Source organism: Pararge aegeria, chromosome 17 (genome assembly GCF_905163445.1).
Source record: "Pararge aegeria chromosome 17, ilParAegt1.1, whole genome shotgun sequence".
Classification (NCBI taxonomy): Eukaryota; Metazoa; Arthropoda; class Insecta; order Lepidoptera; family Nymphalidae; genus Pararge; species Pararge aegeria.
The window spans coordinates 10,931,717-10,957,688 of NC_053196.1; the positions used below are offsets into that span (position 1 = coordinate 10,931,717).

General features: G+C 36.0%; 3 protein-coding genes across 4 annotated transcripts; 1 reads left to right on the forward strand and 2 right to left on the reverse strand.

The window, feature by feature from the left end:
- Window positions 1-614: 614 nt before the first annotated feature.
- LOC120631044 (ATP-dependent DNA helicase PIF1) lies at window positions 615-3,285 on the forward strand. The gene is made up of 3 exons (XM_039900440.1): window positions 615-1,466; window positions 1,729-1,892; window positions 2,111-3,285. The coding sequence occupies exons 1-3, from the start codon at window positions 713-715 to the stop codon at window positions 3,104-3,106; spliced, it is 1,914 nt and encodes a 637-aa protein (XP_039756374.1). The 5' UTR covers window positions 615-712; the 3' UTR covers window positions 3,107-3,285.
- On the reverse strand, window positions 3,274-6,566 carry LOC120631045. 2 transcript variants are annotated; one of them, XM_039900441.1, is made up of 3 exons: window positions 6,344-6,566; window positions 4,463-4,649; window positions 3,274-3,728 (listed from the first exon to the last, which is right to left on the reverse strand). In XM_039900441.1, the coding sequence occupies exons 1-3, from the start codon at window positions 6,418-6,420 to the stop codon at window positions 3,324-3,326; spliced, it is 669 nt and encodes a 222-aa protein (XP_039756375.1). In that variant the 5' UTR covers window positions 6,421-6,566; the 3' UTR covers window positions 3,274-3,323. The 2 variants fall into 2 exon arrangements, with proteins under 2 accessions (XP_039756375.1, XP_039756376.1); XM_039900442.1 differs by having other exon boundaries at window positions 6,513-6,562.
- A 1,424-nt stretch (window positions 6,567-7,990) lies between these two features.
- On the reverse strand, window positions 7,991-25,062 carry LOC120630894 (protein brunelleschi). The gene is made up of 17 exons (XM_039900233.1): window positions 24,632-25,062; window positions 23,851-23,941; window positions 23,194-23,421; window positions 22,305-22,603; window positions 21,833-22,009; window positions 21,090-21,725; window positions 19,823-19,987; window positions 18,893-19,053; window positions 17,836-18,073; window positions 16,333-16,826; window positions 15,523-15,827; window positions 14,410-14,491; window positions 13,582-13,706; window positions 12,626-12,795; window positions 10,833-11,030; window positions 9,216-9,423; window positions 7,991-8,558 (listed from the first exon to the last, which is right to left on the reverse strand). The coding sequence occupies exons 1-17, from the start codon at window positions 24,819-24,821 to the stop codon at window positions 8,330-8,332; spliced, it is 3,996 nt and encodes a 1,331-aa protein (XP_039756167.1). The 5' UTR covers window positions 24,822-25,062; the 3' UTR covers window positions 7,991-8,329.
- Window positions 25,063-25,972: the final 910 nt, after the last annotated feature.

A 25,972-nucleotide genomic window follows, 5' to 3' on the forward strand; every position in this document is an offset into this window, starting at 1 on the left:
TCTCTTCCACTGACCACATACACACCATCGAACAAATTCTTGAAAAGGTTTGCGTATACCAGAAACCCCTATATTTATTATTATTTAGCTTTCATCGACTATAAAAAAGCTTACGACACAATATTTTACGACTCTATATGGGAAGCACTAGCTAAGAATAATATACACAGTATCTACATTAACATCATCAAAGACGCGTACGTTAAAAGCGTAAGCAAGGCTGAGTGAGGCTAGAGACGGTCGGACCATTATATTTCCAGTCAAAAGAGGAGCTAAACAAGGCGACCCTAAGATTTTCATAGCAGTACTAGAGACAGTTTTCAAAACACTGAAATGGGATAACCTAGGAATTAGCGTTCATCTGGTGGTAAGTGATGATGCATTGAAAAGTTTAGAGATATGTCAGTTATTTTAAATCCATACCCTTAATCGATTTCAATATAGTGCCGGAACGCTAAAATGCTCGGCGGAACGCCTTCGTAAAATATTATGCATGATCTATGGTAAAAAGTCTGTTTTAAAAGTCGTGATTATAGGATTAAAATCACTAGAACCCGAAGATATAAAATAACATGACAATTGACAGAGTAAAGTTCAAACTTTTGACATTAGCTTTAGCTTGATCTCAAAATGGTGCGCAAACGCATATTTTATAATTTATTGTAATGTTAAAATTATGAATTAAAGTGAAATCTTCTCACAATTTCTGAAAATGGAATCTGGAGAAACTTTTCTATCATGTGCAGTGACGGTAGAGTGGATGACCGTGCAGGGGTCTGTCAGTAGAAAAGTTAATTACAAAACCGCTTCCCTCCGACTGATTCGAAACGAGTTTCGTGAAATGTTTATGGAAATAACGAGTGATAAGCAAGCACCTATTCGATTAGCGATAAAAAATATAAATGTTTTTAAAAAGTTCATGGCGGAGGGAAAATCAAGCATAAAATTTCAAGATGCAGGCTGCACTCTGTTCATATCAAATGCACCCCCAACTAACTTGGTTTCATTTCTGCGGACTATATTCGTAAAAATTACTGGTGCGAAGGACCAAGTTGATACTCAAACCCCAACCAAGAAGACAATGCGAGCTAAATTGTTGAGCGGAAAAGCCCAAGCTTTTGAGGATATCAGCCCTGTTACTGTTGCTGATATGTGCAAAGCCAAGAGTAAAATCAGTAAAGCGTCTACTACTACGCCTTCTCCACCTTCGAAAAAACGTAAAATAGATGATGTCAATAGGGGTCCAGCTCCTAAGAAATTATACTCTCCATCTCCTTTAACTTCCATTGGCAGTTTGAATGATGAGCAACAAAGAGTATTAGAAGCTTGTCTCGGTGGCAAGAATATTTTGTTTACAGGGTCTGCAGGAACAGGGAAGAGTTTTCTTTTAAAGAGAATAGTAGCAGCTTTACCGCCCGATGTGACTATGCCTACAGCATCAACAGGTGTTGCAGCTTGTCATATTGGTATGTAAAATTAAAAATTCTATTACACAATAGAATGGTCAAGTTTATAACCCTCTGATAATCATGTGATTTGGTCTTTAAAGGGATAAGCCTATTCAAGGGTATAATATGACATCATAGTCCAATATGGCTGATATGACTTAAATAATCCCTGCCCATCAGTTGAGGTCAATTTGTCATATTTATATCATTGTACCCCTACACTCACCTTTTTACTATTTGGTACTTCATAACCAAAGTTAATACAATATTCTTCTTACAGGTGGAACCACCCTACATGCATTTGCTGGCATTGGTGATGGAAGTGCATCAATAGAAAAGTTATGTGAGAGAGCAATAAAGACACCATTAGTGGCACAAAAGTGGAGAAAATGTAAACATCTCATAATAGATGAAATATCTATGGTTGATGGAACTTATTTTGAGGTTTGACTCTTTGTTAATTTAGATTGAGTTTCAGGTTTTTATTATTTTGCTCAGAACAATAAACAGACATATTTTATCCACTGGTTTCTGATCATAAGTACTATAATCTCATTTAACTCCTAAACATCTAGTCACAATATGTGGGAGTAGGATGGCATGTATGTTATTTGTATAGACCAATTATTATAGATTACTTAACTATATTTTTCTTGTTTCAGAAAGTAGAAGCAGTTGCCAGATATGTTCGAAATAATGATAAACCATTTGGTGGCATTCAGTTAATTCTTTGCGGGGATTTCTTACAACTCCCACCAGTTGTAGACAAAGGAAAATCTACGAAGAGGTTTTGCTTTCAAACATCATGTTGGGACAAATGCATTCATCTTTGTTATGAGCTGAAAGAAGTTCACAGACAAACAGATCAAGAGTTTATCTCAATTCTTAACAGTATTAGGATAGGCAGAGTAACAAAAGAAATTAGTGAAAGACTTCTGCAAACTGCTTCACAGAAAATTGAAAGTGATGGAATCCTGGCTACAAGATTGTGCTCACATACTAATGACTCCAGAATGATTAACAACTCAAAGTTAAAAGATTTGAGTGGAGAGGAGAAATTATTTTCAGCCCAAGATAGTGATAATGCCACTTCTACACTTGACATGCAAACTATTGCTCCCTCAAAGTTATTGCTTAAATTGGGAGCCCAGGTTATGTTACTTAAAAATATCAATGTTAATGCAGGTTTAGTGAATGGGGCAAGAGGAGTAGTGGTAAGGTTTGAAGAAGGGTTGCCTGTTGTAAGATTTAAGAATAAAAAAGAATACACAGCAAGAACTGAACGGTGGTATGTTAAAAATTCTAATGGCAACTTACTTTGTCGCAGACAAATACCATTGAATTTAGCATGGGCATTTTCCATACATAAGTCCCAAGGGCTGACCTTGGATTGTGTTGAAATGTCTCTGAGTAAAATATTTGAAGCAGGACAAGCCTACGTAGCTCTTAGCAGGGCCCAAAGTTTGGATACATTAAGAGTTTTAGACTTTGATTCACGTCATGTATGGGCTAATACTGATGTTTTAGAATTTTACCAGAGATTTAGACGTCGTTTGCAACAAATGGAAATCATACCATTAGGTAGAAATCTTTCTGATAAGTCTAATAAAAAATTAAAACTTCGTGAGATATTAGAAAAGCAATTAAGAAGAAAATAATATTGATGATTTTATTTAAAAGACTGAACTTCCTATGTATTAATAAGATGTTTATATTTTAATTCTTAGTTATTTATACATTCTTTCTCTGTGGTATTGTATGTTTGCTATTTTCTCAAATCTTCAGAACATGTATGTAAGAATAATGACACTGAAATAATAAAATATTTATAACATAACCTTTTAATTTATTAGTAAACTTAAGACATTTATGAATCTACCGCGATTCTACTGCAGTTAAAATTTCAATTTGTTCCTCAAGATTTACCAGTTTTTCTTGTAGACATTTTACAATGTATTTGTATGTATCTATGTTTTGGCTCAAGGTTTTCTTGGAAGTTCGTGAATCCTCCATATTCTTTTGTAAGATTTCAACATGTCTTTTGTTCTGGCCCAAAAGCTCAACTAGTCTTGTGTTTAAGTGATTTTGTTTCTTTATTAAAAGCCATTGCTGAACCTCTACTGGAGCATCACTTCTACATTTTAAGTCATCTGAGACCATCTTGTCAAAGTTGCTTGGTTCTTTAAGTCTCAGTAAGTTGTTCTTGATATCATTTACAAGTTCTGCCTGAGTTAGTTTATTTAACCCTATGTCAACTTTATCTTTACAGGGGTAGTCATACTGAAAATAAAAAAAACCCTTTTATTATGACATCTGAAATACTTTTAAATTCAACTTTATCTGTATATGCCCAATTAGTTACCAAAACCTTGCTCAGTTTGTTAATTTGCAAACAATCATGTGTCCATGCAATTTCAAGTCATTGCAATTAATTAGGTTTGCCTTTTTTTGTGATGATGCAGTTAAGACAGTTATGGTGTGAGAATCATATTAAATCCATACCCCTAATCATTTCCTACACAACATACCAAAATGCTAAATCGCTTGGCAGTATGTCTCTGTCTCGCCACAGCCTCAACCAGGACAGAGAAAATTCAGAAATTATACATTCCTAAATTGCCCCTGGTCCAGAGAGGTCATCAAATATGCATTATTTGAAATTATTATCATTGGTCTAAATTGAGTAGCAATAATTTTAATAGATGGTGTCCAGTAAACCCTTTCCAAAGTAGTATTTCAGGGAGTACAATATTATTGAAAATCAATTTGTTACTCCAAGTCTCAAGTGGTTCCTACTAAGATGGACTTGGCTGAAGTTTGCTTGAGAAACAAATTTGGAATAGAGATTACATATACACCAAGCAAACACAAATGTGTCATCATTAGCTGAATAGAAACAACATTAACTGAATTCCATAAGATGATTTAAAGTTTTATGTATTAGAAGCATTTAGTTCTCTGTAGTCCGTAGTCCACTATGTGCAAGTTGTTTATTTCTTTTAACAAATACTTACTTTTTGAGATTTAGTAGCATTCGGGAACATTGTAGGTATAGCATTTTCCTTCAGCTTTCTTTGAGCATCAAAATATTTATTTTCAAAGTGCTTAGAACAAATTCGACTTTTGGTCCAGTCAAGTACAGCACATTTGTGTCTCAATGCATGAAGCCATTTATTTCTCATTTCATGGGTCACAGGGCATCTGAAATATAATGAAGTTTTGTAAATATAAAATCTTAATGGACACAACAAATTACCAAAAAGTTATAAAGACCAAAGATGAAAGAAGTGGTAAAGTCCAAAGTCAAAAATATCTTTATTCAAGTAGGCCCATAGGTGGCACTTTTGATGCGTACATAAGAATTACACGGTAGTGAGATGATGGCGATAACCACATTCGTAAACTTGAAACTAAAGCTACGAGGGTTCCAAACGCGTCCTGGTCTAAGAAGAAGCCCACAACAAACTTAGCCGGTTTTTTTTTTTTGTTATCACCATCTCACAATGTCATATTAATTATTAGAAGAGCAACCTGGTTAGAGCAATAATTTACAAGAAGCTTTTTTATTGTTTACGTAGTCCTTTATAACATAATAGGACTTTTCTATAAGCTTACGTTTAATGCAAACTTTGAACTTTTTAAGAGACATCTCCAAGATGTCAATTGGTAGTTTATTGTAGAATTGTATGCAATTTCCTTCAAACGAATTATGAATTTTATGTAACCTAGTATATTGCACTGTAAGTTTATTCTTACTTCTAATGTTTAAATTATTGCAGTCACATTTTTTCTTAAATTTAGAAATGTTTTTATGAACGTACATTAAATTTTCAAATATGTACTGACTATACACCGTCATTATTTTAAAATCTTTAATTTTATCTCTCAATGACTCTCTCGGACCCATTTTGTAGATAGAACGAACAGCCCTCTTCTGCAACACGAAAATAGTGCTAATATCAGCAGCATTACCCCAAAGTAAAATTCCATATGAAATAATGCTGTGAAAGTAACTGCTAGACTGGTATATCAGTCTAGCAGTTTCTACGTCGGTCATATGGCGTATCTTCTTTACCATGCGGCAGCAGAACTAAGCCTGTTCGATAAATTATTTACATGAGGGCCCCATTGAAGTTTAGAATCTAACGTTATTCCTAGAAAAACTGTTGTATCCTCCAGTTTCAGTTCCTCATTAATAAGAAGTACAGTGGTTTTTACGTGTTTAACATTAGGTAAAGTGAATTTTATACACTTGGTTTTTTTTCCGTTAAGAACCAAATTATTAGCTTCAAACCACTGTACCACTTGGTAAGGGCTTTGGCCTCCTTTCCGAGGGATCAAGTTCGATCCCTAGTATGCACCTCTAACTTTCACGCAGATTATCATGTGTGTTATTAAAAGTATCACTCGTTTAATTGGTGAAGGAAATGTCAAGAGTTCCTGCCGGAGTGTTTTCCATAATGTGCTCAAAGATGTGTTACAGTGCTTAGCAACTGTTTGAAAAGTTGGTGACTCTGATGGTGGTGTAGCAAGGTAGCGCAATACAATGTCACAGAGAATCTTTGTGCGTACAGTTCAGTTGTGGTGTGGTTCAACCTTAACAATCATAGAATTTAAATGTTTGTTAAATTTATATGTATGTTTGAACACACTTCTTTGGGAAACAAGTCAAAAGAACCAATTCGAAATACCTGTTTGATGGCCCGTTTATTAAGAAAGGCTACGAATCATATACGTATTACATACGGGACACAACAAAAATTATTAGGTACCTAGAATTTATTCAAAAATTCATTATATAACCCTTGTATTTTGAGCTATGCGGAAGTAATGGGAGAAAAGGATAATAATATCTTACAATAAAATTAATAACGAATATAAAAGACAAAACTTACGAATGAAGATAAACGCCGATCGGTTTATTAAAAATACTTATTTTACATCCTTGTATAGCACAGTGCGTGTGTGACATCGTGTTCAATTTATTGTAATTATTAAAATATAGTTTTTAACTGTTTATAAAGAAAGTATGAATGCTCAAAATGTTTTATTTTAGGTACCTACTATATTTTTTAAAGGTTTTTGAACCTAAATAATACAACCACTGCTTGCTATACCACAGACCCATAACCAAAGATAATTTCATAATCGCGCAGACTATATAGCTGATCACAGAGACCAGAACAATTATATACCACAGACTACATAGTTATCCCCACACTATGATTAGGTAAGATCTCATATCATATTTTTATGATGAATGGGTCTGGTGAAGAGCCTGTACATCCACTAGAATAAGTTCATTTCCATAGGCCATGGCAGCTTTTGGCTTGTCCCCGAAGCAGATCCACAGAGACATCGATCTATAGCCAAACATTAAAAAAAACTTCCTAAAACTTATTTTAAACGCTGAGTTGAGGCGTCCTCAACCCCTCGAGCCCAACTTTTCTTTTAGGACCCGCTTGCTTTACGATTCGCCCGATTAAATTGTGACCGAATATTTCGCAAATAGGACACAGATGCGCGGTGCGGCATCTTCGCCGGCTAAGTCGAAGTCACTGATTTCTAACGTCATGCGGATTTTGGTCTTATCTCGAGGGCCTACATACTAATCTCTAATTCAACAAACACAAATTAGGACATTACCAGTTGATTCCCATAGATGTATGTCGACTCGTTGGGAACCGCAATTTAAAAAAAAGTTGCACAAGTAACAGGTCTTGATGGGAAAAGAAAATTCCCCCAAGCAGTAAAACTTATTTATTTGTAGGGTTTCTATATGTCGGAGGTAAAGGTTGGTTGCTAGTTTGTCGTTCAGCGTTTCCCAGATGTCGAGTTCAATTCCTGGCGAGCTTCGCCCTCATCCACCTTCCGATTACGCTGCTACATTTCAGTAGTGTATAATAGTCTAAAACTATATATCAATAGTAGATAATTGGCAATCGATTTTAAAACATCAGGATTAAAATTGATTGTAAAATATAATCTTGATATTAAAATGCTAAATAACCTCAAAATTATTTATAGATTCGATATTCCCAGTTTCAGAGCGAGAGTGTACGCGTTGCAGCGCAAACATATATAGTGATATTTAGAATTCATCGATTCCCGAAACTACGTTTAATTGGCTTTGCATGCCAACAGTTAATACGGAAGCTACTCCATCAATTACCGCTAACCAAAGAGAAATGTTTTATTTATAAAGTAGTAAAACACACTACAAAGAAAATGTACAATAACTCTATGTAAAATTAAGGAACTCAAAAAATGATCATACTTTCTGGCATATCTGCACGTATTGGATAGCTGAAGTTGGCGGAGCTCCGATATCCATTATTGGTCAATAGGAGACTTATTATTAAACTTTTGAATAAGGCATAGAATTAAAACAATCATATTATATATTTATACAGGATTTATTGCCTATTTAGTGCGCAGTTTTTTTTAAATAATGAATAAAAATATCCATTATATGTTCGTTTATTTTTTTTTTAAATCATAATCATCATCATATAAACGCACTACCGGCTGGCCCAGCGCTGTTTTTTTTTTTTTTTTTTAATACTTTATTTTAATAAACTGGCGATAAAACTGCGAGAGCTTTGGCCACAGCTGATACGATAGTTTTAAAAGTTTTAAAACAGTTACATTGTTTTTATTTTTTGTGTTACAGATTTAACGTTTCGAAAACGTGCTAAATAAATTTCGATCTTTTTACAACATATTAAAATATGTGCACTGAGAGAAAACCTGTATCCATATAATAATATAATTTATATAACGACTAACACAACTGTAAAATATGAAATATGTGAATTTAAATTATATAACATGTCGAATAAATAAACTTAATCAGTCTATAGGAATATACATTTTTCTTTTTAATCTGTAACGCTTATTGCTACTGGAGGAATAAATCTCCAAATATGACTGACTTCGCCTGCGCATGTCTGGGCACTGGGCTCATTATCCCTGATGACTGGTGCTTCGTCCAGTATTGGCTCCGAGGTTGAACACTGGATATCTATTTTGTATTCTCCCGGGGTCAGAAACACCACCGTACACTCATGAAACGCTTTTGCCGATTCTAGCAGTGTTGCCAGCACAATTCTGTAATAGAAATACATTATGATGTTGTACACATGATTATTTTTCGTTATTATTTTGGTCGGACGGAAGGCCGTTTATACGGTGCATATATTGCGACATCAACTTTGACGGACTTCAACACGTAAACATCAACATATATAGCTAATTAGTTTATTTATCTGGTTTAGGTACCTCGCGGAGAAGGCTCATCTAAAACAGATGACGTTTATTGCGTAGAAGTGCTATGAGTCGTGCTCTTTTCGTTGTGAGGTTGAAACTACTTAGTTGGTCCGAAATATACACGCGTAGTCACTTTCACGTATCGAAATATTATATAGTCGCGCAATATTTACTGTAAATCTGTTGTTTTAGAGTAGCAAATTCTTGAATGGGCTTTTTTTATACAAAAGTTCTATGTTTACGTTAATTATTATAACTGTAGAATATAAATAGTAGAACCGTGGCTCTTTTCCACTCTACCGACAAAGACTAGCCGGAAATAGATTGAGCGTTCCGGAAGAGATCGTGTAGAAACTGATTAGAGATTACTGCCGTTATCATCTTACACTGCATCATCACTTACTACCAGGTGAGATTGCAGTCAACCTTGACCTTTACCTAATATTTTATCTACGGGTACAGTTTGCGTACAATAGTTTCATTTTTTTATTTCCTCACTTGTTATTCCCCGCAGTGGCAACACGATTGTCGAGCTTATAATTCAGCACGCCATTGTTGTAGTCCTGGTAGAACTGTACGGAGAGACACAGCTTGTGTAGAGGTCGGTCTAGATGGTTCCGGACAGCAACGCCTAGAGAGAGACACTCGCCGGCAATGCAGTTGTATTCCTCTTGGGGCTTGATGCATTGCTTGTTTACGCTTACTTCTGCGGAATTATTAGAAAAATGCTAAAGCCCTTTTTTCGCATATATTATATAGCAATATTTTTGCATTAAATATTACGCTTACAATATAATTATAAAGTCAAAGTCAAAAATATCTTTATTCAAGTAGGCCCATAGGCCATGGCACTTTTGATGCGTACATAAGAATTACACGGTGAGATAGTGAGATGATATCGATAACCACATTCGTAAACTTAAAACTAAAACGCGTCCTGGTCTAAGAAGAAGCCCACAGCAATCTTTGCCGGGTGTTTTTTTTTTGTTATCACCATCTCACAATGTCATTTAAAATTATTAGAAGAGCAACCTGGTTAGAGCAATAATTCACACCCAAGCTTTTTTATCGATTACGTAGTCCTTAATACTATAATAGGATAAATAATCATTATTATTATAATTTGGGTAGTCAAGTCAAGAAAAAGAAAACTATAACGTGTTCCTATCAAAAATTATTAAATAGTGGCATTTAATAATAAAAATATTACATTTTATTCTTACAAAAAATTAGTTAACTCCTTTCATTGATTAAAAAATGATTGATGGTATATAGGAGCACGTACATGGGCGGCGGTGATAACTTAACATCAGGTGCCCACATATTATAAGTCCGATCTTGATGAAACTTTTGACACAGATACTTTGCACCCTAAAGAACTTTTTTATCGTAGTAAAGTACTCGGGAACCTTATCCGCAGGATTTTAAAAAATTACACCCACCCAAAGACGTAGTCAAGGTCAAAGATCATTTCAAGTAGGCCCATAGATGGCACTTATGATGCATACATAACATAAAACATATGTACATGGTAGTGAGATCATGGCGATAACCATTAACTACTAAGAAGTAGACCACACAAAACTTATCTGGATTTTCTTCTTGTTATCACCGTCTTACATTGTTAATTCACACCCGAGCTTTTTTATCGGATACGTAGTCTTTACACAATTATAGGACTTTCTTTAAGCTTTCGTTTAACACCAACTTTGAATTTTTAAAAGACATCTTCATGATGTAATAGCCCATAGTAGAAAAGCCGATGTTAACAAAATTTTCATATGTCTCAAGGCCACAAGGTATCTCGCTTGTGGCCTGGAGACGTGCTGGAGACATATATACTTTTTAGTCAAAGACATCACATCACTTTAACTGATTGACGTGAACATCTGCTGGACATAGCTTTTTTGTAGTGAGTTCAAAAATCTAGTCTTAGGCAGCTTGTTTCCAGCGGCTCTCAGTGACTCGTACGATATCGTTTGTCTGTGGTTTGGGTGCGAGTTTACCGGTGCGAGGTAAACCAGCACCTTGGGACCCCAACGTCTATCGGTTCTCCGAGTTACGTCTTCGAAGCTGGAGTAGTTAGTATAGAAAAAAAGCTGAAATTCAACTCACCCCAATTTAATGGCGACATCCTTACAATATCCATCATTGTTTGCGATAGTGTGATGCCCTTAACTGAAGCCTTCCCTGCGATATTGGACTGCAGCAGATGCCATCGCAGGTCCACGTTCTTCGTTAAGTGGTCCGAACACATCAGTTCAAGGCTATTGGTTGATGCGCCAGTGCTTATGGACTTTGGTTCTAATGTATCTGCAGTGATACAAATAAAATCAGGTTTGTTATCAATCGATCTGAGCCGTTTAGTTGTGTAGCTCGGGATCAATAGTTTTGCGGATATCGGATCACATATTCACATTAAGTATATAGTTATACTAACTGACGCGACACCCAAATTTCAATTAACGTTAAAATAAATATAAAGTAAGGTTTTAAGGTCGATAGCGATATTACTTATAAATATAACGTAACGAGAAAATATTTAGATTTTTCAATTTTTTTTGCGAAAGCATGCATGCTAATTTTTGACCGTTGTACCATTGTTGGACTACTATAATAGACATTTAATTGGCTTTTACGAGCGATACATCTACTGTTCCATAGTTCCTTCGATGGTAGCAAGACATTAATTCAACTGTATTCTTACAACCGATAAATAGTAAATAACTAAACCTATAGCTGCTTTGCAACAACCATTTTATACTTAACGAGGTCCTCATTGCTATTTCGGAAAAAAATTACCACAGAATTAAGAACATACGAAAACCGTGTCTACGTTTATTATTAATGCACCAAAAATCACTCCACTTTGGTAGTGTTTACACAGTCGTCATACACTTCATTTATTAAGCAGTTAACAGTATTTATTTTACCTGCAATGTTCTTAACGTTTACCATAAAATGGGGAAAATGGGAAAGTTTGTGAGCTAGCATTATTCAGCGGGTGTGAAGTGAGATGAGCTTGGGGCGTTTTCTCTGTTTTTGGACACAATGCACTGCAAGCAATAATGGCTGAATGAGTATTCTGTATGGTCTTAATTCTGCGACTTATACCTTACTTCTGTTATGAGGCATAACAAAAAAAAACCGGTGCAATTGATTCACACACGGCGGAAGAGTTACTTCTGTAAAGTAGCCAACGAGAGATTTAGGTGGATGTAGAGTATCAGAACTATTAGGATAAATGTAAGGTTTATTATTTAGTTTTCATGGTGACAAAAATAGGTAAAAAAAATTATAATGTTTTCTATCCCACTCTGTCCTATACATTTATGTGTTTATTTCTTTATCTAGATATTATTCGGTTTCCTTGGTAAGTTAAATAAGAAAAAAACAGATAATAGTATGTATATTTCTGTCTCATTCTTTGCTGGCTTCAACCTACACATTTTTGTCTCTTACCTGTCGTTTTTTCCGTTGCATCCGGTTTGAAATCACAAAGATTCTAAATAAGTTTCACTTCAAAAACAATTAATTGAAAAGACAAAAGTTTCATTGATATTGAACTTATTAAAATGTCCACCCTAACCAATTCACATTCGCGCGCCTCTATTTAAAAACTATTGTAACCAAGTGGTAATAATTCACTTTAAAAAAAATAAAGTATCGTGTGCTTAAATTATCAAATTTATGTATGTACTACCTCCTCAAAAAATACTCAATACATAACTGTCCAGCTCTTTATATTATCGACGCGTTGGAAATTTGTGGACTGTACAACTATTTCCTTTATTATTACGTTGGGAATATCTAGAGTGTTATATCATTGCGAACTAACAAGACTCCATTAACGTTTTTTTTTTTTTTAATAATAAGCAAGTACTAATAAACGCATAAAACTTATTTACCTTCCTCGATTTTTGCAGGCGCGGCAGTGAAGGGGCACCTGTCAAGTGGCACGGGCACTCTGCAAGATTCCTTGCTTTCTATTAAGATGTGTTTGCTCGACGCATAATGGAAGTCCATTTCTTCGTTTGTGAGATTCGTGATGTCCAACACTAGGTACAGTTGGCTTGGACTGCAAGAAAATAATGTTGGTAACATGAGAAAATCGATAAATTTTTTCATCTTTTTGATCAAGTATATAAAAAAAATGGATGTCCGATCAACTTTAACATTCTAAGGGTCAGTTCGGGTAGAACGGAAATTTATTAGCGTATAATAGAGCCTTTTCTGGCTTATGGCTTATAACATTTTTTTGTTATGTCTAAAGTGAACCTTGACAGACAGAGGTATCAAAATGAATGTCACAGTTAACATTTCATACATTAAATTAACAAAAGATACTTAGTACCAGTGGCGTGCCCTGGGTTTCCTACCAAGGTATGCATTCAGCAGGAAAATTGCATAAAATGCCAAAAATCCTCCTCCTAAACGAGCTATATATAAATTTTAGGGTAGGCAGAGCTTTTGTGTCCTTCAATAAAGTAAAATGTCAGAACTTGTGTAGCGATAATACATGTTGGGAGAGTCACAAAGGCTATAAAAGTAGTGCTCATTTTTCTTTGGATACTTGTAAAAAAATATAAATAATCTTTTCATAACTTGCGAAAATATACCTAAAAAAAAAAGATATGTACATTAAAAATCTCCTTTAATTTTGAAAATAATGGTCTCATTTAAGTACATAACTTCCCCTTAAAAATAAGCATTATTTAAATGTTTTGATGATTACAGACAAATTAAATAATCTACAGATTAAGATATGAGGGTTAAGAAATAAGATATAATATATTAGAAGATATAATATATAATAAGTTTAAGATTTTTGTTCTAGAAAATAGAGAGGTTAGTATGTACTTACATTTCCGCTGGCAGTACATCCCAGTGCGTGATAGATACACTAGGTAACAACTCGAGATTCATCTGAAGAGTAGACTGTCGACAATGCATTTCTTTACCCATGCCGCCCGAGTACCTTATTAACAGCTGGAATATATTAAAATCATGTTATATTAAAGTGCGTGTGGCTTGTGTCTGTCTTTCAATATTCTATGATGAAGATGTATGGCTATATGATTTTTTGTTTTAATCTTGATGTTTGGTCTTCTATATAAAGTTACAGATTTGACGGCAGACAATCCAACATTTACCTCTTGAAAATTTATACTATGAGGAACGGCGAATGAAAACAGTGCCTGGAAAGCTGCGGCCCTAAGAGTTCTCCATAGTGATCTCAAGGGTCTGTGAAGTCTACCTATCCGCACTTGGCCAGCGTATTTGATACAACGGCCTTAACTTTGACTGCCGACTGGCGCAGTGGGCAGCGACCCGGCTTTCTGAGTCCTAGGCCGTCGGTTCGATTCCCACAACTGGAAAATGTTTGTGTGATGAACATTATTGTTTTTCAGTGTCTGTGAGTTTATCTGTATATTATAAGTATTTATGTGTATTTTATTCATAAAAATATTCAACAGCCATAACACAAGCTACGCTTACTTTGGGGCAAGATGGCGATGTGTGTACTGCCGTAGTATATTTATTTATTTAACCCTTTGCAATCGCAGAGGAGACTCGATCCATTAAAGTCTCCGCAGTAGGACTAAATTGGAACGGGACGGTAATGGGTTAAATACAATAACCATAAACGTGCTTTGAAAACTCTGGACTCATATTTGTTGTTTTTTTATACCTGTGCTTCAATTTGTCGCCCTCGAGACGGTGGCATTATTGAGATAGGCGCTGACCAACTAGTAGCTTGAGAATTGGTGGATCTAAAACAAATTAATGTAATAAGCCAGTGTGGTAATTGTTCATTAGGACAGCCACATTGAGGTATTTTTGACACATTTAGGGCATTACAAAAAATGTGGTATAACGTTGGAATAGTTTAGCAATGTTTTGTGACACTTATGCCCTTTTTCACTAAACCAAGGAATCTACTAAATATAATGAATGATCTGGGTGTATGTGTATAGAAAAAAAAACGTTTCACTAACTCTTAAGTCCCAAATGACCGTTGCCACGAGCTTCCAAGCTGACTGTGACACCTTAAACTTCTTGGGGGGTTCTGTGCCCTTTTTATTCCACTGTATAGTCTTGTTTCGACTCAGGTTCATAATGATGAACCCAAGTTTCATCTCCAGTAACAATTCAACTCAACACCATCCTAGGTCCAAAAATGCACGAGAACACTCCACGCGTTGTTGGTTTTGCGGCGGCGTGAGCTTTCTCGGTAACCATCTTTCGCTGACCTTAGTCACGCCAAGATAATCAGGATCGTGCAGGATTTTAAAAACTGATGTATCGAAGACTCCAGCCTTTTCTACGAGTGGTTTCTTCTTTAGTCGAGCATCGTCGACTTTTTGGGAAGGTTCTGGTGTGGTCACCTTGATGCTCCTGCCTGGCTGTGGGTCGTCTGAAAGGGATTCCCTTCTTTGTTTAAGCAAACTGTGCCACTTGTACACCATGGTTTTTCCTGGTCAATGACCTGGTCAAGACCGATGACATCTCATCCATTATGGTCGCTGCGGATATTCCTTGCTTGGTAAGGAAATTTATAAAGCAGGATATTCGATTTTTTCCATATTACACTTTTCACTCTTGATTATGTTGCTTGGTTGACGATAGGTCAAAGATTAATAGTAATAAATAAATAAAACGCCCTACATGGTTCATAACTACCTTAATCTGGATTGTGTCCCTTTCGTATAACGTTTGTTATTAAAAAAGGATACCTTACTTATTCCTAATCGGGGAATTATATCGAGAGTTGTAATTATTGAACTGAAACTTTTCGACTTACCTGAAACTTCCGGACGTTCGGTTAACAAGTAGTCCACTGCTCAATGAGTTCTGGGGGTTGGAGCTTTGCGTAGGCAAAGACGTTTGCGCGTTTGGTACAGGCGACCCCACTCGCGAAGGATAATTTGACGTTAAGCTATTAGGAAATATGTTCTCCCCAACGCCGCCCAAGTCCAGGAAATCTGCTTCGCCATATAACTTCATAACTATAGTCGCAACTTCATTCGGGTTGATTGGCAGTTGGGACTGGATTTCGTCATTGGACCATTGGAATACTTTTGTTTGCAGTTGACTATCCATATTTGACTGGAAAATTATGAAATGTTATTGCCGATTTCTGATATTTTATAAACTTAATAATTAAAGTTATTGTTTTAGTGTAAATCTCAATTATAACATTGTGTTTCTTTAACACGATTTATAGACGAGTGTCGATGTCGATGGTGAAACAATACAATTATTTCTAGAAAAAACAAGTCTTCGAAAGACTAGGTTATTAGTTTTACGTGAAATGAGGTGAAACCATGAAGATAATTTTAGCCTAAGTTTGTTGTTGACATCTTCATAGTTCTAAGATTTTGAAATAGGGTGACTATGAAGTTAACGCATAAAATTATTACTGTAAACTTAAGACAATATAAAAAAAAACATGTCAGAATTCTTTAAGTGTTTTAAAATTTAAATACGGGTACAATTTTTCTAAATTGTAAGGGGTTAGTTAAATGTTCCTGATACCTGATAACAAGCCCTACAAAGAAAGATGAAGATGAAGATGACTATTGTTTATATATTTATCTGAAATTATTCTTACCTGAATAGATAACTCTAGGTATTCAATCGGTACGCTACTGGTATTGGTGATCTTTATAGTACACTCCGTACTTTCTCCATTGTATAGGGAGATATTAGTAATACTTCCCGAAATTTCCGGATTAGACAGATTTATGTTACCAGAAAGAGAGAGCGTTGTTTCTATAGTAATTGTCGGAAGGCTAGGAATAACTTCAATTGAGAAAGAGGCGGGGAATTTATTTGGCAAAGGCATATTTTTCAGTCTGCAGTTCGATTTGACACCTAGAGTATGGGTTGAGTAGCCTAAAATTTGCAGGTCCCCCACTTCCTTGGGTGTTCCGTGTAGATTAACTGTGGTGGGGGAATCTGGGGGGAGGATTATTGTCTCGGGAATTGATTCAAAGACAATGCCAGAAGTTAACAGACGCATGTTAGACACTTTAAGCTCGAACGGCAATGGATTTGTCAATTTTAATTGGACTTCGCAGATGTCGTCTTCCACCCAAAGGTATTCTGGAAAATAAGTTAAAATTAATCAAATATGTTTTAGTTTAAACATTATTCTGCATTGTGCATTTCAAGCGCAATGCATCTTATCTTATACTAATATGTAAAGCTGAAGTGTTTGTTTGTTTGTCTGTTCACTTGAACGCTATGATCTCAGATACTGCTGGTCGGATTTGAAAAATTCTTTCGGTGTTTGATAGCCCATTTATCGAGGAAGGCTATAAGCTATATTATATCATCACGCTGAGACCATAGCACCAAGTAAGAAAAATCAGGGTTCTTTTGCTTTTGAGAACTAGCGCTGCGTGCGCTGCGTAATCGGTTAAACAACGACAAACAACAACAAACGGACAAAGATGTTCTTCTTTAAAAATTCTTAAAAACAATCAAGGAGAAACATATAACCATCTATTAAGTTTGACTTATATTCGGACGAAGTCGCGAGGGACCGCTAGTCTTCTATAACCTTTCCATCTAAGTTTTACATAGTGGTGACGTAAACGTAGCACTTATTAGTTTAACGCGTTATTAGGCCACTTAAAATTAAATCTCGCTCTTATCACATCTCAATAAAGTTGCAATTACTTTCAAATACTAATTCTTAGTAGTAGTAGAGCTTCTTAGGACGGAGCTGGAAGGACTACAGCCTAGCTTATTTCTGCCGCTAAGTAGCATTGATGCAATGCTGTGATTCGGTATGCGTGGTTGCCGGTGTAATTACAGTCAAATGAGGTTTACAGCCTATGCGTTAGGTTGATGGAACTGTTTGCAGGTTGTGTTTGTTTCATATCCTGCGAAGTGTTACTCTGTCTATGGGTGACGGTTTTCCACTTACCATCAGGTGCCCCATCAGCCTAGTCTGTCACTTCATATTAAAAAATATATATCTTAAAAAGCAATGCTTTTTAAACTCGTACAACTTTGAGCAACCATTAGCATGTAGTATGAATGCAGCCTAGGCCAAAAAAATCAGTGCATAACAAAAGAAAGTAAAAAAAATTTTTGGAATTCTTACCCATTTTTCCTTCATCCTTTTTGGTCTTCCTCTCAAGGCTACCGAAATGTATGGGGGTGAATATAAAAGGGCCTTGAGTCGCTTTGCATTTGATGAGATGGGGTGTTCTAGCTGGGGGCAAGGGCCGCGGGTTGAAATAAGAGCAGCTGGGCACATGGGTGAGGTTTGCTGGTGGGATGACTTCGCCAGTTTCGAGTACCAGAGGTATAGGTCCACCTTCGCATTTTGCTGACAGAGCCTGTTAAAGATAACTTTGTTAGACTCATACGCGTATTTTGTTTATTTGTGACGCGTTAAAAAGTAACAAGGATTTGAGCTTATTTATATTTTTGGTAAGGGATAAGTGAAAACTCAGAAATACATACTAAGGAAATGTTGTTCAATACCAAACAGTGGGGAACTTTGCAAATTTTCGATTTTGTGTTTCAATTTTATCCAATAATTAAGGTTAATAGTAAGGGAGCCCAACCGGGGAGCACAATAGAAAGATGAACATTAGGGGACTTACCTTGAAAGCTTTTAGCCCTTCATATAAGACAGTGGATCTAAGACGCCCATTAGAATAATTAAAAGAAAACTATTGTCAGAAATACTCAAGGTTGATAAGATTGAGGTAAGGTGGGTAAGTTACTAGCTAAAAAGTGTGCGTTCTAAAAATCTGATTGTTAGAGCGTAATCTTCAAAACCCAAAAGTACTACCAAAACCCAAAACTATAATTGGATGGCCGAAGCAGCGAACCTGCTTTCTTGTGTCAAAACTGGCAAATGTTTGTGTGATGAACATGAATGTTTCCCAGTGTCCGGGTGTTTATCTGTACCTATATTAAAAGTATTTATGGATATTATTCATAAAATCTTTATCACTTATCTTAGTGCCCATAACACAAGCTACGCTTTCTTTGGGGCTAGATGGCGACGCGTGTATTGTCGTAATATATTTATTTATTTAATCTGTAAGACCCTATACGCTCGAGTAAAACCCCATTTAGCATCATGGGCTCCCCTACTATTAGGAAGAGCTAATTAATCTAAAAGCGAATCTGTTATCGACAGTTACCTGTAACTGTATGGCCATATCTCTATGATCTTGCCGCGATAGATGCGACCACATGGTCTGCAAGAGGAATGTCATGTGACGCGTCGCAAGCGCGGGGTGTCCCATCCTGCGAGCCGCTACCACTAACTCATGTAGTAGCTGAATTTGTAGCCGCGGCCAACCTAGAATAATCATCATCATCATCATCACCATATCAACCCATTACCAGCCCACTACAGATCACGGGTCTCCTCCCACAATGCGAAGGGGTTAAGGCCATAGTCCACCACGTTGGCCCAATACGGATTGGCGTAATCTCATGCATGCAGGTTTCCTCACGATGTTTACCTTCACAGTTGAAGCAAGTGATATCCTAGAATGTTGCAATATAATAAACTTTGTTATCGTTTTTCTTTCATATCGCGTTAATTTTCAGTTCTCCCGGGATAAAGAGTATCTCATGCCCATATCTTCCGGGATGCAATATATCATAGACAAAAAGTAGCTACACCTGATTTAATTTTATTAAATAAGTTATTTTCAGAACTACACATGTGTTTTTTATACACATCTTTTAAATATCTTAAGATCAACATCCAAAGTAATGCTTTTTACAGACTAAATCGAGTATCTTTATTTGAGTCGATATATAGATTATAGTTGCTCTTAGTATCGTACCCTGACTCTTAATTTAACGTACTTAATCTCCTTAAACTACAATTTAACTTACTTAATCTCCTTAGACTGTAAACCTCCAAAGTTGGTTCTATTCATTTTCGGACTTCAGTTATTATGGCTTACCCAGCCGAATCGGCAATTTTTGTTGCACATCTCACAAATAAACTGTTTCTGCTTCAAACCCAAAAGAAACATGGGCGATGTAACGGGAAACAGTTACTTATGAAATAAAACAAAGAAAAGAGGTTATTTAATATTAACCACCAATCTTACCAACTTGATGTTGTATGACGTAGTTTGGGTCAAGATAAAGCTTGTGTCCTGGGAAGCTGTGCAACATAAGGTAGTAACATCTTTGCCAGTCGGGATTTGGGTTATTCGCACTCACTTGCCGAGTTGCTGCAAGTCGCTGACAAAAGGCGGCTTTGCGGAGGAAACCTAAAATAAAAAATTATAAACAAATTGCGCAATAACTAGAATGTAACCCATTCCCATATTAACCATGAACACATTAATTTCGGTCTGAAATCTTTAATTTGAATATTGGATAGAAGCAGGCGCTACTTTGCGGAATTCCGTAATAATTATTGTTCTTAACAATTATTCATTGCAAAGTCAACATCTCCAGAGGATGCTCCGGTTTCGGAGCGAAACGTGCGTAGAGGGTACATTGCCGAAGATCTGTTTGGTGTGGAGTAAAGGATTAAGCAGGTTGTAAATTACACCATACAGATTCAGTTGCTTTTCGCGGAGTAAAAACCCCATTTTCAGTAGTAGATTTAGAGCTGTTTCGGGGAATTACTACCTTGCTTATTTCTGCCGCTAATTAGCATAGTAGCAAAGCTGTGTTCGGGTCTTAAGGGCTTGGTTTCCGGTGTTATTATAGGCATATGAGGCTTAACCTATGCCTCGGGTTGATGGACACAGGTGGCATTGCAGCACGTGTTCTTTGTTGTGAAGTATTGCTCCGTTTAGAGTTACCAGGTCGCCAAATCTACTAGCCGGAAAGATCAGCTAGTTTGGCCAAGCATTTGGTATTGGTAAAAATGAATAAATAAATACACTAAGACAATACACACATCGCCATCTAGCCCCAAAGAAAGCCTAGCTTGTGCTATGGGTACCAGACCGGACGTTTGAGTAAAAAGGCCTTCTAATTAAATATGACTAAAATCGAATGCCAAGACAGTCTAATTACTTTATTATTAATCAGTGAAATAAAGTCATCAACTAAAATGTACGCAAAAAGCCTAACAATTGCATGTCGGACACGCCGGACACCGTTTTTTTCACCAGACATGCGTCAAAAAGCCTATGTCCGTATATGTTATCTGATCACCTGGCAACACTGTTCATAGGCGATAGTGTTGCACCAACTTGGTTCGCCAATTATTACTATAAAAAAAGTTTTTTTATTTCACCTCGTAATTACGAAAAGTAGGTCAATTGAGTATGAGATAATAGTCAATTAAAATCATTGTATTATGAATTTTCAATGAATTTTCATACTGATAGTTAATTCATAACAAACAATTCTTACCTATCTCTTTATAAAGTTCAGCAAGTGTATCAAATCTCTGAATCTTCTCTTGTTCACTTAAAGTTAAGTTAATAAATATTACATTTTGTAGAAAGCCTGACGCGTGCAAACTGTTGTTTTGTTCGACCGCAATTCTAGCGGCCTTGAAGCAAGCCTCCGTTTCAATAATGCCCGCGTTCTGATATTTACTGTAATGAATGATCGCTTTCCGGTACTTTTCAGCGATTTCTTCGCCATTAAGTAAGTATTGGTTATTGATTTGGGATGGAGGCTGTCGGGGTATGGAAGGAAGGTCAGGGCTCAGATAGGACTTTTGGCTGTGATAGTCGACGTCACTTGACGATGCCAAGGATTCAGAATCAGCATTATCAGTTTCCGACTGTCTGGAAGATGTCTCCACACTTTCAGAGGAGGAAGGTGTAAGTTCACTTGGCGGATTAACTGGACTAGAAGTTTTAGACGACCTTAGCGGGGATGAATGAAGTTTAAACTTCCTGAATGGATCAGCACATGGTTGGTAGAGTGACAGGGGTTTAGTTTTATTGGGAGAACTTTCTTGTAAGCTTGCATTACGTTGCAAGGGCATCGGATTCCTGAGATTGGGGTATTGGAGAATTGCTGATGTCGCACAATGTCCTGGAAGCAAGTAGATTAAGTCTTTATTACACAAATTACAGACCACCTGAACAAGAATTAAAAAAAAAAACCGAAATACAACCCATGATTCTTTAAGACGCACAAACCTTCTTTAGCTGCTGCTAGCCAGAGCCAATCGGTAACAGATTTGAGTATTTCTGCTGCAGAATAGTATAGACTTAGGGCCTCTGCTACTAGACCAGCCTGTAATGTTAAATCAGCCAGATTTTTAGTCACGCGTCCCATACAACGTTTTTTATTGTTGCGCGACTCCATGTCGAGACCTGAGAAATAAAAAAAATTTGAATTCAGTTATGGCTTCAATGTTAAAGAAAAATCCTATTATAATATTAAGGATTACTTAAACGATAAAAAAGCTTGGGCATGAATTGCTCTAGCTTCATAGCTTAATATAAATAAACTGTGAGATGGTGATAACAAAAAAAAAATTACCCGGCTGTTTGCTGTGGGCTCTTAGACCAGGGCGCGTTTGAAACCCTCGTAGCTTTAGATTTAAGTTGGCGAACGAAGACATCACATAATAATATTACTATCTTTATATATTATTTAAAGGCTTACCAACAAAATCCCTCTTCTCAAATGGTGCAACCAGCAATGACACCTTCTCTAATTTTTCCCTTGATCTCTCTAATCTCTTGGACTCTACTACCCAAAATAATGAGTTAATAAGATCAGCAACATGCTGCTCTAGATCTGGTACAGGATCATTCTCCCCATAAAATAGAGCATGAGTTTTGAAGTTAGATGGAGTTGTGAAATTCTCTTCTTGCACTGAATATGAAGCAGTGGACGATGAAGATTGTGGGAAGCTTTCACATGACGAGAGACTGTCCGCTTGCTCACTGGGTAGAGATATCCTAAAACAACAAACATCATTTCGATTTTGATCTCATATAATGTCATATCAATGTAATATTATTCACAAGTATTTGTGAATTATATTATATTATGATGTAACCCTTTTCTTGTTTGTTTATTTGATTGTGAGATGTAATTTAATATTACAAACAAGTAATATTATATACAAAAATTAGCTTCAATATAATTATGATATAACCCTAGTTTAGTTTAGATTTTGCAAGTAAATATAATGAGCAAATAGTGAATGGTTAATTACTGAAATAGATTATATATATTGCATTGTTTCTGTTGAAACAATAATTTTGAATTTTAAATTAAATTAGATGATAATATGGTAAATTTCTCATTAAATTAACGTAATAACAATGTAAACTCAATTTTATATTTATTCTTCTACGTTACTTCTAAGTTACACCTTAAATCCACTCTCACCTAGCACTGTAGCCTAAGCAGGATAACCACAAAGGGATAAGACAGTTATTATACACATAGATCCCTTGGTAGGGTGATAACTAGCTACGGCAGATGTCTTACCTTACAACATAGTATTTAATAGTAAATAGGCAATGAAATTATGTAAACTTACTTGTCACTTAAACTAGTTTTTTCCTTAGACTTTTCATCTTCAAATGCACTGTAGGTTTCTGGCTCCTGTTCTGGTTTCTTAAGATTGCTGCCAGGACCAAACATGAATGCTCGAGAATCATACAGAGTGTTTGTATACTTCACTTTCAGTGATTCATGAACCCTGCACACTTCATTCAGTTCTATTTGATTGGTGAACTTACTAAGTGTTATTAGACCAAGTAGTCTCCTAAAAATATAAAAATTGTTATGCTTTACATTGACATTATTTGCATTTTAGCCTAATAACTCTTAAGCTGATTACTTAAATACACAGCTTGAGTTTTAGTTGACACTTCTAAGAAACTAACTGTGAACCTCCAGTGAGTATTTATGTGCATAAACTCCTCTCAGATAAAGCCTTTATATAGAAAAACTATGGAAAACCACAAGGCTCAGCTACTAGTTTAGACTTTAATTTTTATTTTATTATCATATTACCCATTCTAGTAAGTAATAACATACTAGAATCAAATGCAAACAACTACACTGGAATTAAAACTGTGTTCACACTATTTCAGTGGAAATCTAGTGCTGTGGTGAATTATATTTTACTACAAATTATACTCATTACTCTAAATCAATAATACAAACTTTATAATGGTTGACAATTAGTTACCTATGAGTTTGGAAGTCACCCCAATCGTTATTTTCAACAGGGTAGTCTCTGACATACCTCACCCAGATGTCTCTTACTTGACCTGAAGAATCTGAAAATTAAGACCAGCAAAACCATTATTTTATTGACATTCTTTGATTGACAATGTGTATATGATGGTGAGTCAATTCATCCACTTGACTGGACAACAAATAGGCATGGGGAGTGCAAAGTCCTCCTCACCTATCTCACATGTGATAGGTCTGTTTAGCTTTGCTTATTGATATCCTTATTGATTATTCAATGAAGTTGAGTCACCATACACTACTTGCTTCACAATCAATAGCCTATAAGAGTTGAACAGCCCACAGCTGGAATGAAAGCCTCTTCCAACAGCAGGGTTAGCCCATAGACTGCAGAGGATGCTACTGCCTATTTACTGTTATACATATAGTAATAATATTGCATTGGTGGTAAGCATGCTATGGATCCTGTGATGCTTAGTTTAATTTTCAGGTGAGGAAAAAAATTGATTGACATTCTGTTATGCTATCAAGATATTCTCAGTACCAGCACACAGATACAACATAAACTTTTTCACTCCTGTGATTATCTTTAAGTCTCAGTTATTATAATAAACACCTGATAATAATATTCAATCATCTCACATCAACTCATATTTCTCCTATTATACAGGAGGTCTGTTGCAAGTTCTGTGACATTAACAATCCGAGGATGGTGAAAGCAGATGTTGTAAACAGTGGCATTTAAAACATTAAGTTGTAGACAAATTGGTACACACCTGTGACTTTGATGTTATTGACGCGCTGTATTCGCTCCCAAAGCTTATTGAAGTTCTTCAGCACGCCCCCAATCCCTTTCACGAGCACCAACAGGCTCGCATGGTGTTGGGCATGCTGCGCATAGTCCGGGTGCGACATCACAGACTCTCCGGGCGCGTGAGACAGTATGTAGCTCACTGATGAGCGCATTGATATCTCACTAGATTATTTACCTACTATGCGAAATAACTACGATTGTACCAGCCATAACATTCACTTCATCACTGCACGATTATATACACTAGAAATTATAAAGTAATGCAGATTTAGCGCGTGTTTATATTATAATGGTGATCAATTCATTGACCGAGGTTGCACTGTTATTAAATATAACTTATTCACCTTGTAAAAAAAATGAAAATAATTTGTGATTGTTTGAGTAGTTGACACATTTACGGGCAACTTGTCATGTGTTAACTATTTCTGTCAGTTGACAGTGACAGTTGTTGTGACAGTGTGACAACAATTGAAACTATTCGAGATCATTCTCTGTGTGAGTGTGGCCTGGACGAAGGATCAGTCTTACATATCCTTTTTTCCTGCCCGAAATTGCCCTTTAATCTGTATGATATACTTCCTTCTAAAATTCCTCGTCCCTTAAATGTCGAGTGTGTGTTAATGTCAGTGTATAGTCGGTATGTTAAATATCTATGCAAATTTATTAAAATTAACAAATTAAAACTATGATTTTTATATTTTGGATATAAAATTTGAATTCTATTTTATCTTCAAATGTTTGTTAAATTCATGCGTACTTAGTTCATTTCACTAACAACTACTATTGCAGGTCGAAGTTATGAAATAGACATTTCTTTTTCTTTACTGACCACTCTAGTTCGTGCCTTTTCCAAGCTACTTGACACTGGCAAAGTACATTGTGCTGTTTTGGCACTACGAAAAGCCATAAATCAAAAGAAGAAGAAGAAGAATTGAAACTATGGAGGGTAGAGGTAAGGAGAGTCATCTTATATGGGAGAAAAGTTGAAAAAGTGTCCAGTTGTTGCGCTAAATAACAGTTCAAAAATCCTCCACAATGGCGCTGGTGGATGCACAGGGTATGGTATGAATGTAGCAATCGTAGATGAATTGAAGTATGCCGAGTTAAAAAATTTAATGTCATTATCGACTAAAGTAGTTAATTATTGAGAATTTCAACAACTTACGTTGTACAAAATATTGTGGTAAATATAAACTTACTTCCTTGTATCTCCATACTTCCTTGTTTATTTTTCAAGCCTACTCTAACAATATTTATATTTGGCGCTTCTTTTAAGAGTTACCCTGATGCAAATGTGGCGCCA